The sequence below is a fragment of the Nelusetta ayraudi genome, unplaced genomic scaffold, assembly GCF_046127955.1.
Source record: "Nelusetta ayraudi isolate G7.1 ecotype Tasmania unplaced genomic scaffold, CSIRO-AGI_Nayr_v1 ptg000021l, whole genome shotgun sequence".
In the NCBI taxonomy this organism is placed as follows: domain Eukaryota; kingdom Metazoa; phylum Chordata; class Actinopteri; order Tetraodontiformes; family Monacanthidae; genus Nelusetta; species Nelusetta ayraudi.
This window is the reverse complement of record NW_027466071.1, coordinates 1267670-1292838: the sequence shown is the minus strand read 5'-3', so window position 1 is coordinate 1292838 and position 25169 is coordinate 1267670. Positions and strand designations below refer to the sequence as shown.

The 25169-nt window shown below is 44.7% G+C and overlaps 4 protein-coding genes across 4 annotated transcripts; 3 read left to right on the top strand and 1 right to left on the bottom strand.

Moving 5' to 3' along the window:
- Nucleotides 1-13: 13 nt before the first annotated feature.
- On the bottom strand, nt 14-3773 carry tmem54a (transmembrane protein 54a). The gene is made up of 6 exons (XM_076027531.1): nt 3615-3773; nt 1856-2052; nt 1712-1771; nt 1234-1431; nt 1004-1141; nt 14-414 (listed from the first exon to the last, which is right to left on the bottom strand). The coding sequence occupies exons 1-6, from the start codon at nt 3625-3627 to the stop codon at nt 271-273; spliced, it is 750 nt and encodes a 249-aa protein (XP_075883646.1). The 5' UTR covers nt 3628-3773; the 3' UTR covers nt 14-270.
- A 3647-nt stretch (nt 3774-7420) lies between these two features.
- Nucleotides 7421-16103, top strand: pabpc4 (poly(A) binding protein, cytoplasmic 4 (inducible form)). The gene is made up of 15 exons (XM_076027538.1): nt 7421-8174; nt 10703-10896; nt 11538-11653; nt 12574-12713; nt 12805-12899; nt 12991-13128; nt 13429-13524; nt 13606-13875; nt 13983-14073; nt 14189-14284; nt 14611-14738; nt 14854-14944; nt 15037-15167; nt 15586-15702; nt 15822-16103. The coding sequence occupies exons 1-14, from the start codon at nt 7982-7984 to the stop codon at nt 15685-15687; spliced, it is 1881 nt and encodes a 626-aa protein (XP_075883653.1). The 5' UTR covers nt 7421-7981; the 3' UTR covers nt 15688-15702; nt 15822-16103.
- Nucleotides 16104-17045: 942 nt separating this feature from the next.
- ppie (peptidylprolyl isomerase E (cyclophilin E)) lies at nt 17046-20961 on the top strand. The gene is made up of 10 exons (XM_076027545.1): nt 17046-17140; nt 17631-17729; nt 17838-17881; nt 18885-18911; nt 19044-19125; nt 19229-19335; nt 19722-19845; nt 20017-20202; nt 20303-20445; nt 20750-20961. Exons 1-10 carry the CDS (start codon nt 17110-17112, stop codon nt 20816-20818), a joined length of 912 nt encoding a protein of 303 aa, XP_075883660.1. The 5' UTR covers nt 17046-17109; the 3' UTR covers nt 20819-20961.
- A 701-nt stretch (nt 20962-21662) lies between these two features.
- gjb10 (gap junction protein beta 10) lies at nt 21663-23800 on the top strand. Its single transcript, XM_076027527.1, has 2 exons — nt 21663-21819; nt 22249-23800. Exon 2 carries the CDS (start codon nt 22374-22376, stop codon nt 23169-23171), a length of 798 nt encoding a protein of 265 aa, XP_075883642.1. The 5' UTR covers nt 21663-21819; nt 22249-22373; the 3' UTR covers nt 23172-23800.
- Nucleotides 23801-25169: the final 1369 nt, after the last annotated feature.

The window sequence follows — 25169 nt, the reverse complement described above, 5'->3', positions numbered from 1 at the left end:
GCAGATTGTTTCCCCCCCTTTTGTTAAGTGTAACCTTGGGTCAGACATGATTAATATTTCAAAAAGACAAGTTGGAAAAAAAACACAGAAGTTGCAAACAAACATTTAAAAAAAATATTTCAATAAAAACTAGAATCGAAAATGTAACTTCTGATTAAAGTTGTGCATGCCCTCCATGCATTTCATGTGTAACAAACTCGAAACAATCACAAATGTTGTTCCTTTGCGCTGGGATTAGTAGTTCAACCTCTCTTATTCCGTTTGGCTGCCTCACAGCCAGTCGCTCGGCTCGGCAGTGGTGCCTCTGTCCAGCAGGTCGTCCTGCTCTGCAGGCTCATCTGCAGTGTCGCTTTCCGGATCCACTGGTGGCGGCGACGACGGCGGGGGAGTTGCAACAGCTTGCTGGATGCGTACCTGCAAAAATTGGCCATTGTTGCACTTGTGAGCACAGCGAGACATTTATGAGACAGAATTCCATCCTCAAACCTCAACAATGACTTCAACAACCGTCGCCTAAAATTCAAAGCAGTTGTATCAACCTTTGTCTACTCTGCAGCTCTTTAGCAGCTTGCGCGAACATACAGGTACTACCCAGAAGATTAGAATATCCTGAAAAGGTTGTTGTATTACTGCAATTCAACTTAAAAGGTGAATTTGACATATTACATAAACGAATAATATGCAAATCAATATATTTCAAGTTTTTTTTTCTTTGGATTTTGCTTATCAGATCTTGCAGCTTAAAAAAAAACTCATTCAAAAATTTAGAAAATTAGTTTGTGGGTTTGTGGTTTTAATCAGCTGAAAGTCTTAATCAGCAAAGTTACAACAAGGAACTTGAGAAAAATTGAGATGTCAATTTGCGTGTAATGGCTCAATAAAATTTGTTGGTTTCTGTTAAATTGCCAAAATAAAACAACTTTTACTTGATATTCAAATTTTTTGGGTAGTACCTGTGTGTTAATACAGCAGAGCACATGAAGAAGAACAGAGTGGGTCTTACCCTCCTGGCCCGGATAGGCCTTCTCCGGCATGGGCAGAGGTAGAGGAATGAGGTGCAGACCGCAAAGCAGCGGAAGGAGAAGACCACTTCCACGGCCGACATCACGATGAGCGGCACCCACAGGAGGACGGTGGTGCTCTGCTCGCCATCAAAATAACAACAGTGCACAACTCTGATGAGTTATCGCCTCCCGAAAGAAGCTGCCGAATAAGAAAAATACCAGCACTTACGTAGACGCGGTTGGGGTCAAAGGGGCATTCGTAGGTCACGCGCGAAGACGAGCCTACGGTGCTGTTGGAAAAGCGGCAGTGCGTTAGCAGGCTCCGTCCTTTGTGCCTAATACCCTGCACCAGGGACACCGAGAGGCCCAGGAGGGAGGCCAGTGCAATGAGACCAGCCAGGAAGCCGAACACCAACAGGACCCATTTCTGCAAAGACAACGTGGATCGACTCATTCGTTTGTGGAAAAAAAATATTCATTTGGCCATGTAATGGGTGGCGGGTGGAAAAGCAGGACGAGGAGCTTTCGATTTGAAACAATTTGTGAACTGATGTGTGTTCTCTGTACCTAAACAGTCATCTGCCAAACGCCTCCACACACATGCAGTTTCTCACACACAAAGGGCAAGTTCTAACAGGAGGCAGCAAATGACAGAGAGAGGGGGGAGGAACGAGACACAATAATACAAATAGGGGAGCAGTATTTACCAAGATCCTGTTTTTCTTGTTTTTGGACAGGACAATGGCTGTTATTCCACAGATGATTCCCTGAAGGGTGAGAAAATGTTTGCAAATAAATTCAACTGATTCAACTCGTCTTGATAGGAGCGCTTTGTGGGTGGGCGCACTCACGAACAAGCCGGCTACGATGGCGATGACATTAGAGATGGCGTACACCATCGTGCGAGCCTGGGCGTGCACGTTGATGTGCCTGAGCACGGCGCCGTGCACCAGCGCCCCCAGGAGGAAGTTGATGTGGCCCACCAGCACCAGCGCCAGGCCCATCTTCATCAGGGCCTTGTTGTCCTTGAGGCTGGCGCAGCACAATCCTGGAGCACACACACAAGGACGGCTTGTTGCAATTACGGTCATAGGGGTGCTACAGTACAGATTGGCCACCCACACTTGTGGGCCGCACACACTTTTAAGCACACCATGGCCTGTATGAGAAGTCACTGAGGAGCACAGCAGCGCAGTGGGAACGACGTCAGACGCCGACTGTAGCTGCAGTCGTGGTTTTGAAACAAGGGATGTGGGCTGGCGGTTAGCGCATCGCATTCTCCAGCGGACGCAATTATTCTCTCAGGTCTCACGCGCTGCATGCCGAGCTTCAAAGTGAGGGTCTGTTGCAAGGCCTACGTCGTAAAAGCGAAGCCGAGCCCTCTCCTAGACCAAACAGGACAAAGCTGCCGGTGTGGTGTTTCACATTCATGCGACCTGAGGGGTCAGGGACAAACCTGTGACTCAACCTTCTCATTCATTGCTCCAGCTGGCTGCCGTAGAGCAGCTCAGTGTTTTCACTCATAATATTGCAATGAGTCGAACGGAGGCAGAGCAACACTGTTAGCGCTGCATACTTTGTGCAACACAGCACATGCAATGGTAGCATTTGCATAGACATAGCCGTGCAACGCGGTTAGGTTTTGGTAGTTTTGGAACGATTAAAACTGAGTTAATATGGTGATCAATAGAGGTGGGAAGTAATCAAGTAAAAATATTTTGTGACAGTATTTAAGTAGATTTTTCAGGTATCTTTACGTTACTTGAGTATTTCTTTTACTGACAACTTTTTACTTTTACTCCCTACATTTGTCCACAAACATCTGTACTTTCTACTCCTTGCATTGGAAAAACCTACTTGTTACTTTTGTGTTTAAAAGAAAACAAATGTTTAAAGTAATTCACTTATTAATATTATATTATTATAGTTCTTGATGCTTAAAGTGGAGCTAGTTGAACGCTGCTGTTGTGTGTGGTGCTTTGAGATTACGGTTCACTACATTTTCAGGACAGAGAAAAGTAAACATGCAGAACATAACCATGGTTATTGTGTTAAAAGAATAAACATGTATGTGAGAACAAATATCATGTTTAACTAATTGCAGAAATGCAGGGTTTTACTTTAGTACATTTCAGAACCTACACTTACATGAGTAAAGAAGTTGAATCAGTACTTTTCTATTACTTTACAACAGCGTCCATACTTTTATTCAAGTACCGGAGGTGAATACTTTCTTTTGCCACCTGTAGTGATTAATAGAGCTACTTAATTTTGGCAACATCAACGGATTCATAACTGAACCATAATCACGTCATAATTCACGGGAACTCCACCGTTGCTGCCGATGGTAACACCCACCTACATTTTGGGTCTACTGCACATGTGAAGAAACAAACATATCGACAAGTCAAGACCCAATCTAAGGTCAAAAACTATGTAATAGCAAAAGACAGTTAGATGACATGTACAATGAGCTATATTGGTCAAACACCGGAAGTCGCAGGATCACTCGCGCCCGACTCCAGACCACGCCTTAAAAAAACAAAAAAAATCAACTTTAGACAGCGACCGCCTTGAGACGAAGCGGACAAACACACGAAGCGAGCTCACCTAGGTTGACCATGGTGTCTGCAGAAGACGTGTCTTTATGTCATATTAGAGTAGAGGTCGTATTGAAGGCATTTCTGAATGCTTTGTTGACAGCCCGCGCCCGCTTGGTTCGTTGTCTTCCTCGACCGCGGCTCAGTGCTCACCTGCGGCGAGATGAGCGCCGCCTTCCGCCCTACCTGTGTGCGGAAGCCCCGCCCCCTTTCACGTTTGCGGCACGGTGGTTTATTTCATTTGACGTCACACTGATTTGAAAGTCACCGAAAGGTTTTTGTGTTATCTGCCACCTGGTTCAGGTGATCATCTCAATGTAGGAACCACAGTGCTCCAGTGTGCTTTCCATTTTTATATGCTTTATGTAGATCAGCGGTTCTCAACTGGTGGAGTCTCAGAACATACTTTTTTTTTTTTTTTTTTTTAAACCTAATTAGTCCTTGTAAAGTTGTGACCCAAATTTATTCCACAAATGACTGGGAAAAAATGCTGACGTAGATCAACATAAACTGTCATTCTGAATTATTAGTTTCAGTCATATTTCTCAATTGGCCAGTTTGCTGTTTTCAATACATAAAAAGAGAAGATTGGACAATGTAATCAAAATGTTTCCATGGTTATTAAAAGCTGCTTAATACGTCAACATCCCCAAGACTTCCTCCCACCAACAGAACCAAACGATTGGCTGCAAATTTGGCGTGTCAGTCTGGTTAGCTTGATCGTCCCCACCTGTCCTACTTGCCGCTGCAGCTTCTTAATGACCGCCTGTGGGTGCGGCGCAATCATGATTGTTGCTGCACTTTGGGATTTGCAATGGAGAGAGTGTTGAGTCTTCTCTGTGTTTTTGTTGGGTATTTTGTTGCTGCCCAATCAGTGATACACATTGAGGATTCCACATTTCCTCTGGAATTTTCAAAGTTTTTTGAGGGTGTTAACCGTTTTCCATTTGAAAGGGACTTTGTCCCCATTCCTTATGATACGATCTTCAGCTCATGGCCGAAGCCGACCCCTGACTTTCACCTGCTCAACAAATGGCCCTCCATCCTGGATTTTCCCAGAGTGGAGGTGTCTTGCAATGACTCTAGGATGAAGGTGTATGTTGGGAAGGTTCTTGGTGGCATCACATTGACAGAAGCGGAGGTCCAGTTGGGTGACGGCTGCTACAGAACTGATGAACTGCCAAACCAGTTTGTATTCATTTATAATCTGGATGAGTGTGGGACATCCCGTGTGGTGAGTTGACCAATTTTATGTTCCGTCTTACCTCCCCTTTCTCCAGAGTTCTTCTTGACCCTGAAATCTGCCTTCACAGATGCAGAATGGGTTGGAGGTGTTTACCAACTCTCTCCACATAAATGACTTTCGCAATGCTTGGTGGAAGTCACCGTCCACTGTGGACATCTCCTGTGTCAGCAGGTGCATCTAAAATTACCCAAACAATTCACTGTAATTTTGATTAAATAATCTTCTGCGTCCTCCTCCCCTTTCCAAACATACAAACATACACGTTAAGTTTTTTTTCAATGCTAATAGAATTACCTCTTGCTGAAGCTAGTCTGGAATAAAGTGAAACCACACTGTCGACCATAACTCAGTCATCACTTAATTGCTAATTGTTTTAAGACTTTAACATGCTGGAAACAATATGTTAGATAATAAACTAAAATCCACAAATTGAAATGTTGTGGCTGCAGTGAAAAATATTATTGGAAATGTAATTTCAGGCCGGATGGGAACACAAACTTGGTTGGCCCACATGCACCTCCTGAGTATGGCACAAGCCCACACTTTGACATGAGAGCTGTAAATTGTGAGTATAGCAATAATGTGACATACACAGAGCTTTATTTGTTTAGTTTGTCTTGTTTAAAATAAACTTGCAATTGTATATTTTGCAGCCGTCTGGACAGGCAGTGCAGATTCTAATGTATATAAAAGAGGAGAAATTATAACCCTTCAAGTTTCTGCCAACACCAGACCTGAGCAGCAGCAGCAGCAACTCTTCATTCGGTCCTGTTTTGTCTCTGCGTCTCCTGAGCCTTACATCAGACCGCGGCATGCTGTCATCATGAACATGGGGTAAAACGCCAGTGAGAACTAGTGGGCAGTGTTTGGACACGACGTCAGCATAATTCAGGTACCTTCACTGTGCAGGTGTGCAGCCTGGTTCGGTTCCCCCCACAGTGCCGCACAGTTCCTGGCCTCCCATCGGCCAGATGTTGTCAACTTTGCGTTAAACACATCTGATCTCATTTCTGAGGTAAAAAAAAAAAAATTCCCCCTTCCACTGACTGGCTATTCCATGTATGATTTTTAAAAGTGACACCTCCTAATTAGTCCCTTCCTCCTGCTGAAGCTGTATGTCCACTGCAGTGTCTTCCTCTCAGACCAGGGTGTGACCTTTGGTTCTAAATCCTGCAGCTACAACGCTATCGAGGCGAGGTACGTGCATGAATTAAGGAACTTGAACCAAACGGCTTGATTTCTTCAATCAACATGTTTTTCTTTTTAATATCAGATGGAAGGAGTTGAGTGGCGCTTCAGAGGTGTGCGAATGCTGTGGTGCAAAATGTAAAGACCTCTCGGTCAAGCTTTCTGAAGGTAATTCTTTAAAAAAAGAAATGTAACAATCAATTAGCAAATTAACAAATGGCTTTATCTAAAGTTTTATTCTTACTGTCTCCTGTCATGTCAGACGCCAAGTCTAAGGTTAGCGCTGGCCCCTTTGTCATCATTGATCAAGACGTAGAGAAGGAAACCAGTCATCCAGGCTCTGAAACAGAACCCCTGGCTGAAGCCACTGACTCCATGCAGTCTGATGGCCAGGAATCTGTGGACACCAGCGTTTCTGGAGAATCTCTGTCAAGAGGAAAGTTTTCTCCTCAGAGTGTGGTGGTTGTGCGACAGGAACCCAGTGCCAGACTGACCCTTTGGCATTCTGGACAGGTTGGTGATGCTAAACCTGAAGAGAGGAGTTCGATTTTTCACGATGTCCCTGAGCATCGACCCTCAACAGCAGTTGAGGAGCCTTCTCAGGAAACGTCCACAAACGTGATCAATGCCGATGGCGTGAAAGTTCTGTCTCTGGCTGTGATCCCTCTTCACCTGGAGGTTGATGCAGGAGACCAGGATGATTTTAGCCTGAGAAAAGACGAGCCACTGCCGAGATTGGATAATAACGGAGCAGTAATTCGCTCAAAGCTACAGTTCACCAAAGCTGCGGACGGAGCGCAGACGCTGAGTTACGAGGAGGAAGTGGTGAAGCCAGAAGATAAATGTGAGGCGCCCGGGTGTGGAATGACAATGCATCAGGAGCTGAGAAAGAGGAAGCTCCGTGCAACCTTCCTGGATTTTTTGAGGTCCTTTCGCTTCTTCAGTCTCAGAAAGTTCAGTTAATTTAAATGTTTGACACTAACTGATGATTTTTAACCCCCATCCACAGGAGAATAGACGGAGCTGAATAAGCAACGTTGATCTGATTTAATAAATTTTTTGCAAAAAAAAAATCAGTGCTGCTGACATTTTTAATTTATTTGCTTTAATTTTCAATAAACATAATTTCCAGTTTCCTCTCTCAGGAAACTGGCACATATCAAAGCTGCCCACAGCCCTTGTGAAGCATTCTCTATTCCCATCCAGATGTCGCTGTGGGGAGCAGCGCTGTGTAGTTGGACCGGTGCAGTGCCGCTCTCCCTTTATGGCGCATGCTCAGTGCAGTTCCCCGTTTCTCCCCCCCTCCCCATCCAAAGTTTGACCCCGGCCACTATTTCCTCCGCACCGCCGCTCTCTATAAAGTGGCCACGCTTCTCTTCACGCAGTCTCTTTCCCCGGCCACAAAACAACCGTGAGTGTCTAACTCACCGTTCTAGAAAAAAAAAAAAAAAAACTTAAAAAACTATAAAAATTTAAAAAATCCACAAAATCTAAATAAAAATATCTACCTTAAATACGCTTAAAAAAAAAATAAAAACCAACGAAAAAACAGCAAAAATCAAATTCTTTTTGAAAAAAAAAATATATAAACAAGCCTCGGGCTTAACCCGAAGTTGGCATCTTTTTTTTTTTGAGAGGATTCACCGATTTTTCTTTTTTTTTTTTTTTTTCCAACCTTACATCAAGGTCTTTTTCTACTCTCCAGTTTTGACTTTTCCCCCTCTTTCAAGCTCGACCTACACAGCCAGCTGTCAGTGTCTTTATAAGGCGACAACCGGAGCGCAGTTTGGGATCCAGGATACGGTTCATACACCGGCATTTTTTCTCTCTCCTTATATCCCCGTAGCCCCGTCACGCTTTATTTATTTATTTATTTATTTATTTATTTTTAAAAACATTTTTGTTAAAGGGAGCTTTACATTCACTGTAGTCCCGTCCGAGATATGAACACGGCGACAGGGAGTTATCCGATGGCTTCTCTCTACGTTGGCGACCTGCACCCCGACATCACGGAGGCTATGCTGTACGAGAAATTCAGCCCCGCCGGCCCGGTGCTCTCCATTCGGGTCTGCAGAGACATGATCACCCGGCGCTCCCTGGGATACGCTTACGTGAACTTCTCGCAGCCAGCTGACGGTAAGGACGTCGATCGGCGGTGGGCAAGATCGCCGTGCCTGCGGAAAGCGTGCATGCGACTGGGGACAGGTAGAAGTCGTGCAGAGTCACATGTGCCATGTGATGTCGGTATAATAATAATAATAATCATAATGATGATGATGATGATGATGAGAATAATTCAGACTTCCAAAGCTTGGCACAGCCTCTGAATCCACACACGTACACGACCCATTTAAGCATGTCCTACTTCATTAATATTCCCACTATGTCAGTGTTGTGTAAAGCTTTCTCACACGTGCTACATGCTACTGTTGGTTGTGCTTTGGGCATTAAAAAAGAAAAAAAGAAAAAAAAAGAATAAATAAAAGTTGACAGAAGTCAGTCTGTGCTCGTTGATCACATTAGACTGGGTTCAGGGCACATCAGCTCCTTCCATATTCATGTGTGTCACCGCTTCAGCCAAAAATGACCTATTTCAGCACCTATTTAAAGGGACATGGTGAAACAGACTGCGGCTGCTGCTGCTACTACAAGTGTGTCCGCTAAAAGCATGAGGGGGGCAAAAGCTGAAAAGTCAGTAGTAACCCCCCTCACACACACACACACACACACACACACACACACACACACACCAGCTGCCTGCATGTGGATTGTTTACAGTGCACAGTGAGATGGCACACCTCCTCACCTTTCTCCTGGAGATAAAAGTGGACTCGCCTCCCATTCATTCTGTCAAAAAGCTTAATCAAATATCTGAACAAAACAATTTTAAAAAGTAATTTTAGGAAGACAAGTAAGAACTACTTAATCGTACGTCTGAACCAAAAAAAAAAAAAAAAGTAACGGTCAGAAAGCTTTTGCTGTACTTCAAGCCAGTATCAAATGTGAAGAAGGTACTTGAGGAGTTGTCCATTTTTTTTTTCAGCAACTCTGTTGTTGTCATAAAACCAGTGTTGTGATTTTTTTTGGGAAAGTCCGGCAGCCTTTTGGTTCATCTTGTATAAGATGATAATACCCCGTCGCAATTTATGCGAGCTGCTCATCAAAAGCCGGAGTGGTGGCTGTAACTTCCAGGAAGGTGGTATCACTCACTTGAGACAGACTGTAATAAGAGCCACAAGTGTGAGGACACCATTTGTTGTTGGAGGTGTAATGGTGGGGGATGGGAGCAGTTGGGTATTTACATGCGGTCCTGAAACAAGCATGTGTGGCAATAGCTTCCTGAATGTAAAAAAAACAAACATCAGACAACAGAACTAAAAGATAAGGGCGTATTACAGAATGGCAGCTGGTCACAAGTTCGACTGAATGTGGTTTTTAGATTTTAAGCGGTTTCCATATTGCAACAGGTCCCAGCTATGTGTGTGTGTGTGTAAACAGTCTCTGGTGTGGCTCATCTGAGCATTCTTGTTGAATGTGTCCCTTCCCTATCAATGGTAGAGAATGGTCCACGCACGCCCCATGCCAGTGAATACCTCTCAGGACCCCTCTCTAAATATAGATGGGTCTTTCTGTGCAGCTCAAAATCTGCCTGCCTGCAATGAATTCAGGCTGTTCAGCGCAGCACAAAACCTGGCAATTCTCACAATTCTGCATAGGAGATAGTTAAAAAAAAAACCAACAAACCCTGGCTTCCAATGGCTGTTTTCAGATTGATCAATTTTGGCCTTCTATAGCTAAGATTTCCGCCCCCGCTGGCCCTGCATGTTTGACAGCGAGGGTGAAAAAAGCTCACCTTCTCTGAGCATGCAGACTGTGAAGTACAATTGCAAGCTCAAACTGCTGATGCCAGCAGACGCAAGGCAGCTCCGTTTTGTTTACCAGACACTTTTGGCTGGAAAGCCTGGCCTGTGTGTGTGAGAGTGTGTGTGTGTGTGCGTGCGTGTGTGTGTTACTGTGGTGTGGCTGAACAAAAGGGACATTTGGCATGTGTTCCCGGATGAACGTAAGAGCCTATATGAAAAATACAGCAGTGGGCGGGGAGTGTGTACAGTAGCAGGTACAGAACTTTTTAGCTCATGTCCTCCAACAAACCACGTTCGTGTTGTCCATGCGAGGCCTGGCCTGGCGCTCTCCTACAGCGTTCACCTTACACAGGACGTGGCGGTAAACGCCATGTGGCCTCTCTGAGAAGGAGGCCATGTGCTACCAAGCCCACCCCGCTGCAGCTGCCCCCCTCGACACCTGTCCCAGCTGCTCATCAGCCACATGGTCTGCCGCAGTGTGCTGTTCCACGCTGCCGCTGCCCCGTTCATTGGCTGCTAGCAGGATTCTTTGTGATAATATGCAAAGTGTCACGGAAAATACAGTTTACTATTTTTTATATGATTTATTGGTTGGAAGGATTGCGACACTTGTGGTGTGGTTTCCCCGGGGGGGGGGGTCAAAGTACACCGACGCACTGGCATTGCATGCTATCCGATCTGTTTGCAAACACACGTGCGGTATACGTTCACAGAACAGCAACTGTTTTCAGACTCACGCCGCCGTCCATACTCACCGACCTTTTCCCTCTCCGCCCATCCCCCAATCCCACCCCACCCAAGCCGAGAGAGCCCTGGACACCATGAACTTTGACGTGGTGAAAGGGAAGCCGATCCGCATCATGTGGTCCCAAAGAGACCCCTCCCTCAGGAAGTCCGGCGTGGGCAACGTGTTCATCAAGAACCTCGACAAGTCGATTGACAACAAGGCCCTGTACGACACCTTCTCCGCCTTTGGCAACATCCTCTCCTGCAAGGTACGACTAGGGTCAGTGTGACAGGAGTATCATTCCCCTGAGTTCCGCTGGCTCCTGCTTTTGGAACAAAATTGTCATATACATACATATAAAAATAGTGTATTTTATGAGTATGAGTTGAGTACTCAACCCCAGTATCGGTACCGATAACTGATAATGGTATCGGTATCAGTGCATCATTAATAATTGGATATTCTTCACTCATCCATCCATTCTCAATACCAGCTTCATATTGCACTCTGGGTTGCGGGATTCTTCACTCATTCCAACTGAAATTGTGTGTTTCTTTTTAATTGGTGCTGTGCTGGAAATTAGAAAGCACAAGCTGCCATACAGCAATGTTGGCCAACCAGTATGTTATGTTGTCTTAGAGGAAGTTAGACGAGTTTAAAGACACTTGTCTCATATTTGGCTAATAATTAAGCACAACTGGTAAGCAATTCATCGCACACGGGACTAGACATAGACTGGGATGGCTTCACACAGGTGTTTCAGTGAATATTTGTCTAGTGACGTGCAAGATTTGCAGTAATCATTAATAAATCCAAACAAATAAATACGTTAATTTATGTTATGTTGTTAAGACGTGGCTACGTACTCGACTGGATGTGAAGTCACCCCCATGTCCTCTTCCACTCCAGGTGGTGTGTGATGAAAACGGCTCCAAGGGCTACGCCTTCGTCCACTTTGAGACTCAGGATGCCGCCGACCGCGCCATCGAGAAAATGAACGGCATGCTGCTGAATGACCGCAAGGTGTGAGTGTCTCATCGGGGTCTGGGGAGACGGTAGCCATGATTTAGATGGAACTCAAAAAAAGTATCACGGCGCATTGCAATTCGGAGTTCATTAGTTTGGAAGATTTCGCTGCTTTTGTCCTATATTACACATGAACGCTGGTTCTGTGATTCTTCGCTGTGGTCATTGGGTAAACTGACTGTGCGTGTCCTCTGTCACTTGAGTCACTCAAGTTGAGTGTGAGTCTGACTGTGCGTAACCTGACTAATAAATGCCCGTCTCTTAGCGCTCCCACTGTGAAAACTTACACTTTTTGCAACAAACTAAAAACCTGTACTTGGTCTTAACTTTGCTCCCGCAAGCGTTTTTCTGCCTTATTTGCCCACTTACTGGTCACCCAACATGGAGTGTTTGTATGTCTGTGTGCGGGTGTGTGACCACGCTTGTGTGTTTTAGTGATGGATCCAATGCAGGGATTGAAATACTGGATGGCAGGAGGAGAGAAATGTCTTCATAGCCAGGTATATGAGACTATACAGCTGTCCTCTGTACCATGAGACTCTGTCCCCTCACTCCCCTTTTTTCTTCATCCACGTCCCTGGACCAAGAAACACGATGGGTGACACTTGTGTTGTCGAGCATGCCAAAATATCAGGTGTGGTCTTGCTTTGAATGATGAACCACATGATCAAGTGACATGGTTTGTATATTTCTTTTGGCTGTTTGTGTATGCAAATGTACTCATCCGTCCAAAGTGCTTGTCTTGTCACGTCTTCCTTGTGAAACTGTGAAACTCTGTGTGCCCGAACATGTGGATCAAGGGAGGGTATTATTAGATCGGAAAGTGAAACTTAAAAATGATCCTTGGTAGTTTCCTTTCGTAAACTCTGTGTGGACTGCTTTAAAGGATCGTGCATCTCCTCGTCTCCTCTGCCATCAGGTTCGTGGGTCGTTTCAAGTCGCGCAAAGAGCGGGAGGCTGAACTCGGCGCCAAGGCGAAGGAGTTCACCAACGTTTACATCAAGAACTTCGGGGATGAAATGGATGAGGTGCAACTGAAGGAGCTTTTTGACAAATACGGTAAAAGGGCACTGGATTGTTTAAAATGACTGAAAGCTCAAAACATTTTTGGTGTGCTTGTATTTACTTGTCACACTTTTCATTTCTGAAGGCAAAACCCTCAGCGTGAAGGTGATGACAGATCCGACCGGTAAATCCAGAGGTTTCGGTTTCGTTAGTTATGAAAAGCATGAAGACGCCAACAAGGTGCTGTGATGTGATTTTAAGCCATTATGGTTTATCAAGTCTTTTATAGCTGTTTCCACTAAAAAACTACGACGACATCTTTTGTCATCAGGCGGTAGAGGACATGAATGGCACAGAGCTCAACGGCAAGACCGTGTTTGTGGGTCGGGCGCAGAAGAAGATGGAGCGCCAGGCAGAGCTGAAGAGGAAATTTGAGCTGCTGAAACAAGAAAGAATCAGTCGCTATCAGGTCTGAGTCTTTTGTTTTTGTTTTCGTTTGGGTCTGATTTAATGAGAATAAGTATGTTAAACATGTTAAAGACGACAATGATATCTTGTAGGAGTGGTATCATCAGTGGTTGCGTTGGAAGAGTAGCATCAGCTTTTCTAGTACCCCTTTTTCTGCTAGCAAAAATATACATATACATATACATGTGTATTATTGTATTTTAGATATTTTTGTAACAAGTCCATTATAAATCTCCAGTAGTTCAAGTCTAGTTCAAAGTTCAAATAACACTGCAATCAATGTGTCTGTGTCTTGTTGCAGGGCGTCAACCTGTACATTAAAAACCTTGATGACACCATCGATGATGAGAAACTTCGCAAGGAGTTTTCTCCATTTGGCTCCATCACCAGCGCCAAGGTAAGAATCATTGTATCCACCCTGTTTAATGCACAATAATCGTGCACCCACAGTAACCCGGGCACGACCTCTCTACCTCAGGTGATGCTCGAGGAGGGTCGCTCCAAGGGTTTCGGCTTCGTCTGCTTCTCGTCTCCCGAAGAGGCCACCAAGGCCGTGACTGAGATGAACGGACGCATCGTCGGCTCCAAGCCACTCTACGTGGCTCTCGCCCAGCGCAAAGAGGAGCGCAAAGCCCACCTCACCAACCAGTACATGCAGCGCATCGCTGGAATGAGAGCCATGCCGGCTAACGCTATCATCAATCAGTTCCAGCCCACTAGCGGCTACTTCATGCCAGCTGTGCCACAGGTACAACAATTCCAGTTTTTTTTTTATAGTTTAATACATATGGCATTGTCTTCTGCAACATTTTCAGTCGACTAAGCATGTTTTTTCCTCCTTTGTGCACCAATCAGGCACAGAACCGGACGACGTACTACGCACCAAACCAGATGGCTCAGATGCGACCCAACCCTCGGTGGCAGCAGCAGGGCGGCAGAGGCCAGGGTGAGTTGAGGGCTCACCGTACTATCCATGTTCCGTTCTGTGCACTTCTGACGTAGAGAATCCTTGGACAATAAATCTAAATGATTCTGGACTCTCGCTTCTTGTTACCACTCAGGCGGTTTCCAAGGGATGTCCAGTTCGCTGAGGCAGCCAGGACCCCGTGCCAGCCTGAGACACATGACTCCTAACAGCGGCGCGCAGGGCCCAAGAGGTGTGTGTGTGTGTGTGTGTGTGTGTGTGTGTGTGTGTGTGTGTGTGTGTGTGTGTGTGTGTGTGTGTGTGAGCTGAAGTGGTACAGTTCATTGGAATCGTATCGTGGTGGCAGAAGCGTCTCTGCATCCTCGTGGGCTTTTAACAGTTTTACACATGAAGCTTTTTTCAGCTGTGAAGGGAAGAACTACATACAGTCACTACTGTGTATGTCTGTGTGTGCCAGATCCACTTCTTCTGCATGCACTTGTCTAGTAGTGGAGTGAACCCAGTTCTGTTGGCAGCTGAAAACAAGACATCCTGACTGACAGTCCTTCCCTCTATTAGCTTCTAGTCAATCCATGGCCCCTCGTCCCTCGATGGGAGTCCCTGCCCCTCGTGCCATGCCGCCATACAAATACGCCACTGGTGTCCGCAACCCCAACCCACAGGTTGTGCAACCTGCTCTGCAGCAGGTACGGGCAAAAAGAAGAAGAAGAAGCGTCTCTCCATCATCTTTTGTCTCTGTCTGACTGATGATCAATTCCTGTAATGAATTTCCTTCCTGTGGTTTTCATCGGGTCCTTCCAGGCCCAGCCAGCTGTGCATGTGCAGGGCCAGGAGCCTCTCACTGCCTCCATGTTGGCTGCCGCACCCCCGCAAGAGCAGAAACAGATGCTTGGTAAGCTTTGTAGAAGCATTACGAGCGAATGATGTGCTTAAGTATGTTATTTATTTCCTTTTTCTTTTTTCTTTTTTTTTTTACACCAACAGGTGAGCGTCTTTTCCCGCTGATTCAGTCCATGCATGCCAACCTGGCAGGAAAGATCACTGGCATGCTGCTGGAGATTGACAACTCAGAACTGTTGCACATGTTGGAGTCTCATGAATCTCTGCGCTCAAAGGTACTTTGTTCCCAGAAAAAAAAGTCTCGCTGAACTTTAGTAACCTCGTGAAACAGGTTTCAAAAGTGAATCATCATTGTGAAAAGCTGATTTTTTTTCCCCAATATCCTTCCAGCAGTGGCAGACAGAGTTAATACAGAGACACTTTTCTCCCACCCTGCTTGGCTTAAGTTTTAAGAGTTTTGTCAAAATTTCAGTGTAACTAAGCACAAAAAGAAATCTCTGGGCTTGTTTTGAATGTTGATAGGCAGAGTTTATCCAATCAGCTTCAATTCTTTTTCAGTGCGCTTTCCACGATGACCATGAGACACGATTCCCTTTCGTTTATGAGGTGTTTCATGTGGCATGTCGGATTAGAAGGATGTGGTGTCGGTTTACCGCCCAGTGTCCTTATTCATGCTTTGATGTGTTTGTACAGGTGGAAGAGGCTGTTGCTGTGCTACAAGCCCACCAGGCAAAGAAAGATGCCACTCAGAAAGTGGGCAGCATGGCTAATTCTGCTGCCACAGCCACATCCTGAAGACGATCTGCCGTGGTAAATTGGTATGAATGTGGAAAAACAGCCAGGCTTAATATTGTTTTGGACGTAAATTGTTGATTGTGTATTGTATTTTATTTGTTTTATATTTGTGTTACTTTATTTTATTGTTTTAGGATGCAGAAAAAAGACCAGATCTGGAGAGAGACTGCCTACACTGACTCCAGACAAGGACTCTCTTTGAACAATTACCCAAAAATTAAGGGAGTGGGAAATAAATGATAATTTAAACATATATATATACTAGAAGATTTTGAGAAAAGTTACATTTGATAATTTTCTAGTTCTGTAATATTGCTCAACTGAAAACATAATTCACTATTGCAAATGAATCTTGAAGGACGTCCCTTCACTTTGTGGCAAAGGAGAGAACGCTTTTCTAAGGTTAAAAAATAAATGAATAAATAAGCCTTGTTCCTTATCTTTGATTGAAAGTTTGATTTGAATTGATGGACTCCTCCATCCTACAGTATCTTGTGATCATGGGTGGTGTGGTAATCTCAATAAAACTGGATGCTATGCAAAAGTTGTGTTTTGTATTTGTGTTGTTTTTGAAGAGCAAGAGAGGGAAGTGGCTTTTATGTTTAGAGCTGTAGATAGCAATGCGCGTGTCATACTTTGCATCAGGGCTTCAGAGATTATGTGCACATGTCCAGTGTGCAGTTAGTAATTAGAGACCAGATTTAAAAAAAAAAAGACAAGATCATAAAAGGTATTTGCATGTTGAGGATAATATAAAACTTGCTCACAGCTTTCACAAAGCATACATCCCTTAAGCAACAACTACAACAAAATGCCATGATGTATTTGATGACACAAGCCAAGTTTCCTTTATGCTCTGTATTTAAGTTTATTGCTAATAAAAAAAAAACCTATAAAGTTTCTTGCTTATAGAAGATTATGGATATGGATGGTTTCAAGGCTACGAGTTTGTGTATTTGTTTTTACTGTATGTGCTTTATTGAATCCAAATAGGTAAACTACACTGTTGCAGCATTTGTTTAACTTATTCAAAAAACGAAAACAATAGGAATAACTTTATCAGTAAAACATGTTTGCTCTTGTAATGTCATTTGTTAGCACTGTCTCAGTGAGCCAGTCAGCTCCCCAATACTATTTCCCACTTAGCATTCGGCGTTAAACACCTTTTTACAGCCTAGGGACATGCAGATTAAAGATAGCAAATTGTATAGGAGCTAAATACAGTTTCGCCTCATCTGGCTTGCGGCATACACAAGCGAAAATGTAGTGTTTCATACTGACTAGAGACAACTGCAACAACCATAGTAGCCTGCAGCCGCCAACAGGCGGCGCAAGAGGGAACTCTGCCACAAGAAGGCGGGATTTAGTCTCCCTGCACCAATGACGAGCCGCTGGGGTCAGAGTTGAAGGGTTAAATCCAATATGGCGGCTAACAAACGAGTGCTGTATGTTGGTAAGTTTGTGTTTCTTTCTATGAAAATGCTATGAAAAATATGTTTATAAAGTAAATGTAGCAACGATAACGAAACTATTACTCTTTATATTGCGCCTCTGTACAAATTCCAGTCTCATATAACTTCAATTTTATTATTATAGGCTTTTGAATGCGTCGCCACAAACCATGACAACTTTTTTTGTATTTTTTTTTATAAACTTATTTTTTCCCCCCCAACGAAGTCTTGATCATACAATATATTGAGACGTGCGCGGTAAACCTCGAAGAACGATGGGTGGGAACGTGATAATAAGTGAAATAAGTAAATTTGATTTGATGTATGTGTCTTTCATTCCCGCTCTTCGCGTTTCTTGTACGGTTGTTACGATCACGAACTCTTTGACTGGGAAATTAAATAAACGTGTGTGTGTGTGTGTGTGTGTGTGTGTGTGTGTGTGTGTGTGTGTGTGTGTGTGTGTGTGTGTGTGTGTGTGTCTTTTTCTGTCAGGTGGCCTGGCAGAGGAGGTTGACGAGAAAGTACTACATGCAGCATTCATTCCCTTCGGAGACATCATTGACATCCAGATACCGTTGGATTATGAAACGGGTAAAATCGGTCGTTTTCCTCTCTCACGCCGAATATTCGCTCACCCTGGATGCTGGAAGTTTTTGCAAGCATTGTAGTTTTCTCATGGGTTTTGTGTCTTATTTACAGAAAAGCACAGAGGATTTGCTTTCATTGAGTTTGAATTGGCAGAGGTATGTGTTGCATAGATCTCTCACTCACTCACTCACTCACTCGCTCACTCACCCACTCCTGCACATTTCTGGTATCAATTTGTTTTAAATTGAAAGCATGTAAGAGACCTATAAAGCTGGGTGACCGTCTAAAAGTGTGTTTCTTAAGCGCTAGTGCAGCAATACTCCACAGCCTAAACATGTCAAAAAGCCCCTGTAAATTATATGTCAATCCATTCAATACAAAGATGTACTGTGTAATTTTATTTCTTTTTTTAATTGGTATTTACTATTAATAACATGCACCTGATGATAGTGATTTGTCGTCATTGTGAAGACGAGCTTTAAATGAGCTTCCCAAGGTAACTTGCCAGGCTTGCTGCAGGTTGAGCAATGACGCTACTAAAAAATATGTGCTCTATGCTCTCCTACTTGGCACGCTAACATTAAGCTTAAGGTTAGCAAACACAACTGGAGAGAACGTTGCCTGCACTGTGTCTTGTTCACACCAGCCAAATTCTCTTTGCTAAATAAGAGGTGTGTCGTATGAAAATATTATGCCAAACTTCTTACTGTTGTTCATTGAATAATTTGACTTCTCTATTGATTTTTATAGGAATCTTATGTCTTAAAGGTCCAGTGTGGAACATTTTTAAGGAAGCCCGGTGTTTAAGGAAGCCCGCCAGATGGTGCATTTCGTATTTAGGTCACTGTCAGGTGGGCTTCCTTAAATGGTGGCACAAGATGGCAGCAAACTAGGAACAGGGGCCTTATTGGTCTATGTACATTCTTATATATATATATGAGAACCGTTCCGAGGGTAGGAAAACCATATTACTTTCATCGGACTGCAATTCTACATTTTTATTCATGTACTCATGGGCAGTAAGTTAAGTTTTTACTTGTATAAAAATTATAAATCAATCCATATTTTACACACTGGACCTTTAAATGCACTATTACAACACTTCAAGTGATGATGATGATGATGATGAGGATGAACCAATTTATTTTACTTATGCAGGATTCTGCGGCAGCAATTGATAATATGGTAAGTGGATCCCATCACTTCCCTCTGATTAGTGAATCTATTTATTTTGATGGCCCGAACAATTTTTCTATCTTTGGCTCAAAGGTGCAAATCCAAAAGCCGTGTCTGTTGTTGCCCCTCTTCACTTTCTAGAATGAGTCAGAGCTGTTTGGACGAACGATCAGGGTCAACACTGCGAAACCCATGAGAATCAAAGAAGGCTCTTCTCGACCAGGTGAAGGACACGACTCAATGTTCACACCGTATATATGAAGGACTGCATCAACAACAGTTAACATCATTGCTTCTTATTATTACAACTTTACTTCCATTCCCAGTGTGGTCGGACGATGACTGGTTGAAGAAATTCTCTGGGAAAACCGCAGAGGAGGCGGACGCAGAGGCCGCTGGTGGTGGAGAGGCCACTAACACTGCAACCCAGGAGGTGACCAGGATTTTCTTCTAATGTGTTTGTTCATCGCGGTTTCAACTACGATAAGAGATTATTTACCTTTCACATGCAAGAAAGGAATTTGCCCTGCTATTCATGAACAGGCTTATCTACTACTGCTACTACTGCTACTGTTACTGCTACTACTGCTGCTGGCACTGCCAAGAATGTGTAACCCACATGTTTGAAGATTTTAAAGTACTTTAAGTACTTACTTTAAAGCAGATGGTATCTCCATATGTCCATATCTGCAAATGGTGGCCCAAGAAGAGCTCTGTTAATATCAGCGAAGTCACTGAGATATTAGTTTGGTGTATTTGCCACTGTTAATGTAGTGAATTATAGTTCTCTAGTGACACTAGTATCGTGCCTCTCTGCAGGGAGAGCCTCCAGCTAAGAAGGGAAGAGTTAACCCTCAGGTGTACATGGATGTGAAGATTGGAAACAAAGCAGCAGGGAGACTTCGCTTCCTGCTCCGTGCCGACATTGTCCCCATGACAGCAGGTTTGTATGCCACAAGCAAGTCTTGCACGGTTAAAAAAAACAACCAAATCCCGCATTTGTAACGGAACGTGTTACTTTCCTCACAAAATCGCCTTTTTCATACAGAAAAAACCCTAAACTAACTTTACAATATGTTAAATGCATATAAATCTTCCTTTGCGTCTCTTGCAGAGAATTTCCGCTGCTTGTGCACGCACGAGAAGGGCTTCGGCTTCAAAGGCTCCAGCTTCCACCGTGTCATTCCCCAGTTCATGTGTCAAGGAGGCGACTTCACCAACCACAACGGCACCGGCGGCAAGTCCATTTACGGCCGAAAGTTTGACGATGAAAACTTTGTGCTCAAGCACACCGCTCCAGGTGAGTGCCTTGCGTGCGTGACGGCCGTCTCTTCTTTCTGGGAGTTTCATGTCCACGAGCAGATCCCCACCATTGACGCGGTGAACTTTCTTCCACCCAGGTCAGCTCTCCATGGCCAACTCCGGGCCCAACACCAACGGCTCGCAGTTCTTCATCACCACGGACAAGACGGACTGGCTGGACGGCAAACATGTGGTGTTTGGAGAGCTGGTGGAGGGGATGGATGTGCTTCGTACGATGGAGGTAGTCAGACTGAGACAGACAGAGCAATAATAAGTGCAAATCACCTCAGTTGTTGGCCAACATTTTTAAATACACTTTACACATCACAATATTGCGTTATTTTCCACAAGAGACAATTATTTTTCTTACAGATAATGGAATATGATTTAAAAGGTTATTACAGTTAGAAAAAAGAACATATCCTACTATTGCACCGTCCACTAGAATAGTCCAATATTTCTTGTAATATAAAACAATATTAATAATGGCTTTATTTCACACTCCAAGGTGAGTAATGGTTGTTTTCACGGTTGTTTCTCCGCAGGCTCAGGGAAACAAAGACGGCAAGCCCAAGCAGAAGGTCATCATCTCGGACTGTGGAGAATATGTGTGAATGGGAAACGCAGCGCAGTGCAGCGAGTCTGAACGATGATGAGGAGAGCAGTGTGTGTCTGTGTTACTTTATTCTCTGAGACCATGTTGTCTGCCATGTAAATATTTAAATAAAGAGCCCATTTTTAAAAAACAAATTCAAAACACTTGGTCGCCTCTCACTATCCACAAGAATATGTACATGTGTTTACCTTTTTCACGAGTTATTACCTATAGATGTACACTACCAGTCAAAAGTTTGGACGCACCCTATGCATTTAAAGTATGTTCTTTCATTCTCATGACTTGACACTGCAGTTTCTCACTGAAGGCATCAAAACTATGGATGAACACACATGGAATTATGTATGAACAGTAAAAGTGTAAAATAACCCAAACGCGTTTTATATTTAATTACTTCAAAATAGTTAGTTTAGAGTTGGTTAACGTGTTTTTCTTTGCTGCAGAATTACAATTACCTTGCTCATATATTTGATGTCTTCAGTGTCTATCTGCAGTGTAGAAAGTTGTAAATATATTTAAAATATTGCATGAGAAGGTGTCGTTAGTTTTTTTTTTTGACTGGTTTTTACTTTTTTTTTTTCTTAAAAAGCAGATAACGGATATGAATCATGACCTTAACGTGTTTCAGTAAAGACAAAAAAAAAAAAAAAAAATAGGCAAGACGGCTCAGCCGTTGATTGCGTCACGCTTCTTTAATTCCGAATGCAGGATTTCTCAGATATAAAGGAGAGAGCAGTGTTCTCTTCCTCACTCTGATTGGACAACTGTCGGGCGCCGTCGCACCTGATCAGGTCGGGCAGTGTGTGTGTGTGTGTGTGTGTGTGTGTGTGAAGAAATGTCAAGCTGCAGACAACTCCACCCCCTCCACTCCCGTCCCCCGTGTGGCGAAATCCGCCAAGATCCGAGACCATCGCCGAGGCTCCAACTGCTGCTGCCGCCGCCGCCGCCGCTGCTGCTCCGCGCCGAACACTCCTGACCCGAACCGACGGCGATCGGACCGTAAGTACAACCGCCAGTCATCTCGTATCGGGATCGGATCGTAGGACGCGGCGAATTTTAATCCGGATTCACTAGATTTCACGGCTTCACGGTTTCCGATCCAGTCGAAGTGTTTAGAAAGCAGAGCGGCTTCAGCTCTGAGAGATTTTCTGAGGGCGCTTTACCTGAGAACGGCGACCAATTAAAAGTTTTTTTTTTTCCCGGAACGAAAAGTGTGTTATATGTGTGTTATTACCGTTGTAAAGTTCAGCAGAACATTGATTCCGCTCACTTGGTGCTATTTATTTATTTCATTAATATTCACTTAACGCTGGATGAAATCGGATTTGTTTTCGGATTTGTATCAGTGGCCCATTTGGATTGTTCAATATTTATCTCTTTTACCTCTGACATGACCCTTCTCTCTTTCTCCCCCCCTCCCCCCCTCAGACTTCTCTTTCTGTCTGCCTGAGGGTTTTTTTTGTATTTGCCTGTGCTGCCTCTGCCCCCACCAACCCCAAAGAAGCAGCTCTTCCCTCTGTCCTCCAGCAGGAGGACCGTGAACAGACTTCAGCATGAACTGGTCGTTCCTGCAAGGCCTCCTCAGCGGGGTGAACAAGTACTCCACCGCCTTCGGCCGCGTCTGGCTCTCCATCGTCCTCCTCTTCCGCGTCATGGTGTTCGTGGTGGCCGCCGAGAAGGTGTGGGGCGACGAGCAGAAGGACTTCAAGTGCAACACGATGCAGCCCGGCTGCCACAACGTCTGCTACGACCACTTCTTCCCCGTGTCGCACGTGCGCCTCTGGGCCCTGCAGCTCATCTTCGTCACCTGCCCGTCGCTGCTGGTGGTGATGCACGTGGCGTACCGCGAGGACCGCGAGCGCAAGAACCAGCTCAAGTACGGCGAGAACTGCCACCGCCTCTACAAGAACACGGGCAAGAAGCGCGGCGGCCTGTGGTGGACCTACGTGCTCACGCTGGTCTTCAAGATCGGCGTGGACGCCACCTTCGTCTACCTGGTGTACCACATCTACGAGGGCTACGACTTCCCGTCGCTCATCAAGTGCCAGCAGGTGCCGTGCCCCAACACCGTGGACTGCTTCATCTCGCGGCCCACCGAGAAGCGTATCTTCACCCTCTTCATGGTGGTCTCCAGCCTGGTCTGCATCGTGCTCTCCATCTTCGAGATCCTCTACCTGGTGGGCAAGCGCTGCCGCGAGTGCCTGTCCGCCCTCCATCACTCGCGTCACACCATGACCAACTCCATGTCCAGCGGCAACCGCCTGATGGAGGCCAAGGCGATGGGCAAGGGCACCCCGGACACACCGGCGCCCTCATACAGCGTGGCGTTGCGTGAGCCGCCATTGCAGTGACAGTGTAGGGGAAGGGGAAACTATGCTCAGGAACTTCCTTGAAAGACTCGTCAGGAGGCATTTCTCCGCTCAGTGATTCAGTGCTTTCCTTTTTTTTTTTTTTTTTTTTTTCCAAACAGTCCGGGACAATGAAATTGTCTCCCGCAAGTCCAATGTTGTTGTTCTTGAGGAACTGAGGAATTTCCTCCCCTGTTCTGTGTGTTTGGGGTTGTTTTTTTTTATTTTCTGAGCTTGTGGAGAGAAAGAAAGAAAGAGAACATGGTTTGATCCAACCCTGATAGCAATTACATGAGTCACCACCACGGGTTTGGACCGTGCCTAAGATTTTCCCTTGGCTCCGCGGCTCAACGACCTCCAGACTTGCACTGTACCTCCACCCCACCCCCAACCACCCACCCTTCACTCACGTTGTCTGTATCTGACCGTGTTTACACTGCAAAATGTACATAATTGATCAAATGATTGGAATGGCTGTGCCGCCGTGTGCGCGTCGCTATTTCCGACCGAGCTGAGGAGAGCCAAGAGTTGGAATGCGCGCGTGTAAACAGTTGTTAATCATATCAGGATGTGTATACTGTGTCGTTGCTGCAAATTGTTAATATTATTTTACATTAAAGACTTTTTTTTTTTTTTACATCTTTAAGAGGTTGATATCATTTTTTTCAGGAGCTGTTTTTCCATCCACTGTTTTCTATTTTTCGGGGCACCAAACAAAAGGTCTAAAGGCGTTGATCAGTGAGCAGTGAGTTGGATTATTACTTTTTACTTTCTTCTCTGGTTTTATCCATGTGCCTCACAAGGCCGTCCCCCCCCGAGTTTGGCTGCGCCGTTGCTAGGAGCGGCGACCTCAGTGTTTTGGTTTTGGTCGATTGGTACGTCGAGACCAGCAGCGGAGGAGGAGGAGGAGGAGGAGGAGGCGCCCAACCCTCGGCTTGTTTCACCACTGCTGACGTGTTTGTTCCACCCAGGGCAGGAATGCATTGGTGATGGTTGCAGCGTTTCTGCCTCACCGTCTGAGAGGTCAGAATAAGTGAGAGTCGGAAGTAACTTTCCTTTGGTCTACTTAATCCGTCCTTTGGCAGTTGTGGAACGTGCGAGCCTCGGTGAGAGAGGAGCTCGCCCTTGTTTAAGAAGGCGAAACATTTTAGAGCTCACGCTTTCTGAAACAAACCGTTGCAAATTCACGAGCAGGCTTTGCTGTCGACAGGTTCACTGGAACCATTAATGTCTGCTTCAGTAGACGTACGTTCCCAGAAATCCATTAAGAAGAGATGCCTGTGGATTATTATTCTTAACAGGAGCACTGTTTGTGGCAAGGAAAGTCAGGGACAATTTACCTCACTGTGCAACAGAGACTGGAGGTGATGCCCTAAATTTCAATGGGTGGGATGACCATACAATTAAAACAAGTCATAAAAATTAAAAAAAACAATCTTCAAATCTCTTGGGAACTCTATAAAAGTAAAAGTTAAAGGGTTCAGGTCTGTATGAGGTCAGGTTAGGCTTCTGCTTAAATAATATATCTATCAAAGTATAGTTATGAGATTCAAAGTTAGTTGCCAAACAGCAGTTTTGTGGTTTTAGGAGATTTAACATGTACAGCATTCCTAAATGATTCCATGGAAGATGAGGCTCTACTTCAGCTGTGGAAGCCCAAGGAAGTTACTTTTTGTGAATCACGTTTGCTGATGCTTATGCAAAGGTAAAATATTGGGTTTTTGGTCTCCAAACATTTTTGGATGTGGGCTCACTGTGAGTGACAAGGCATCAGGCTGTCTGAGTCATCGGGAGTCACCTTTTACACAGAGCCACACACAATGTACTATGTAGTAACAGACTCGGCCAAAGTTGCCTCCAGATCCAGTTCTGGATATTTCAATGATTTTCTGAGGCCCATTCCAGTAGAGCATTTGTCTGCGTCAGACAGATGAAACATGCCAGTTGACTCTTTGATCTTGGTAGTTTAGTCGTAGGAGTTTAGGACTTGGTGTGTACTGT

What these genes read in the sequence shown, in the direction of transcription:
- pabpc4 (XM_076027538.1), top strand. Translation starts at nt 7,982, where the DNA reads ATGAACACGGCGACAGGGAGTTATCCGATGGCTTCTCTCTACGTTGGC. An exon ending in GCAACATCCTCTCCTGCAAG is followed by an intron (nt 10,897 to 11,537) that starts GTACGACTAGGG and finishes CTTCCACTCCAG; the next exon opens with GTGGTGTGTGATGAAAACGG. An exon ending in CGGCGCGCAGGGCCCAAGAG is followed by an intron (nt 14,285 to 14,610) that starts GTGTGTGTGTGT and finishes TCCCTCTATTAG; the next exon opens with CTTCTAGTCAATCCATGGCC.
- gjb10 (XM_076027527.1), top strand. Translation starts at nt 22,374, where the DNA reads ATGAACTGGTCGTTCCTGCAAGGCCTCCTCAGCGGGGTGAACAAGTAC.
- ppie (XM_076027545.1), top strand. Translation starts at nt 17,110, where the DNA reads ATGGCGGCTAACAAACGAGTGCTGTATGTTG. An exon ending in CAAACGAGTGCTGTATGTTG is followed by an intron (nt 17,141 to 17,630) that starts GTAAGTTTGTGT and finishes TTTTTCTGTCAG; the next exon opens with GTGGCCTGGCAGAGGAGGTT. An exon ending in GCTCAAGCACACCGCTCCAG is followed by an intron (nt 20,203 to 20,302) that starts GTGAGTGCCTTG and finishes TCTTCCACCCAG; the next exon opens with GTCAGCTCTCCATGGCCAAC.
- tmem54a (XM_076027531.1), bottom strand. An exon ending in CCATCGTAGCCGGCTTGTTC is followed by an intron (nt 1,772 to 1,855) that starts GTGAGTGCGCCC and finishes CTCACCCTTCAG; the next exon opens with GGAATCATCTGTGGAATAAC. An exon ending in GGCCTATCCGGGCCAGGAGG is followed by an intron (nt 415 to 1,003) that starts GTAAGACCCACT and finishes CAATTTTTGCAG; the next exon opens with GTACGCATCCAGCAAGCTGT.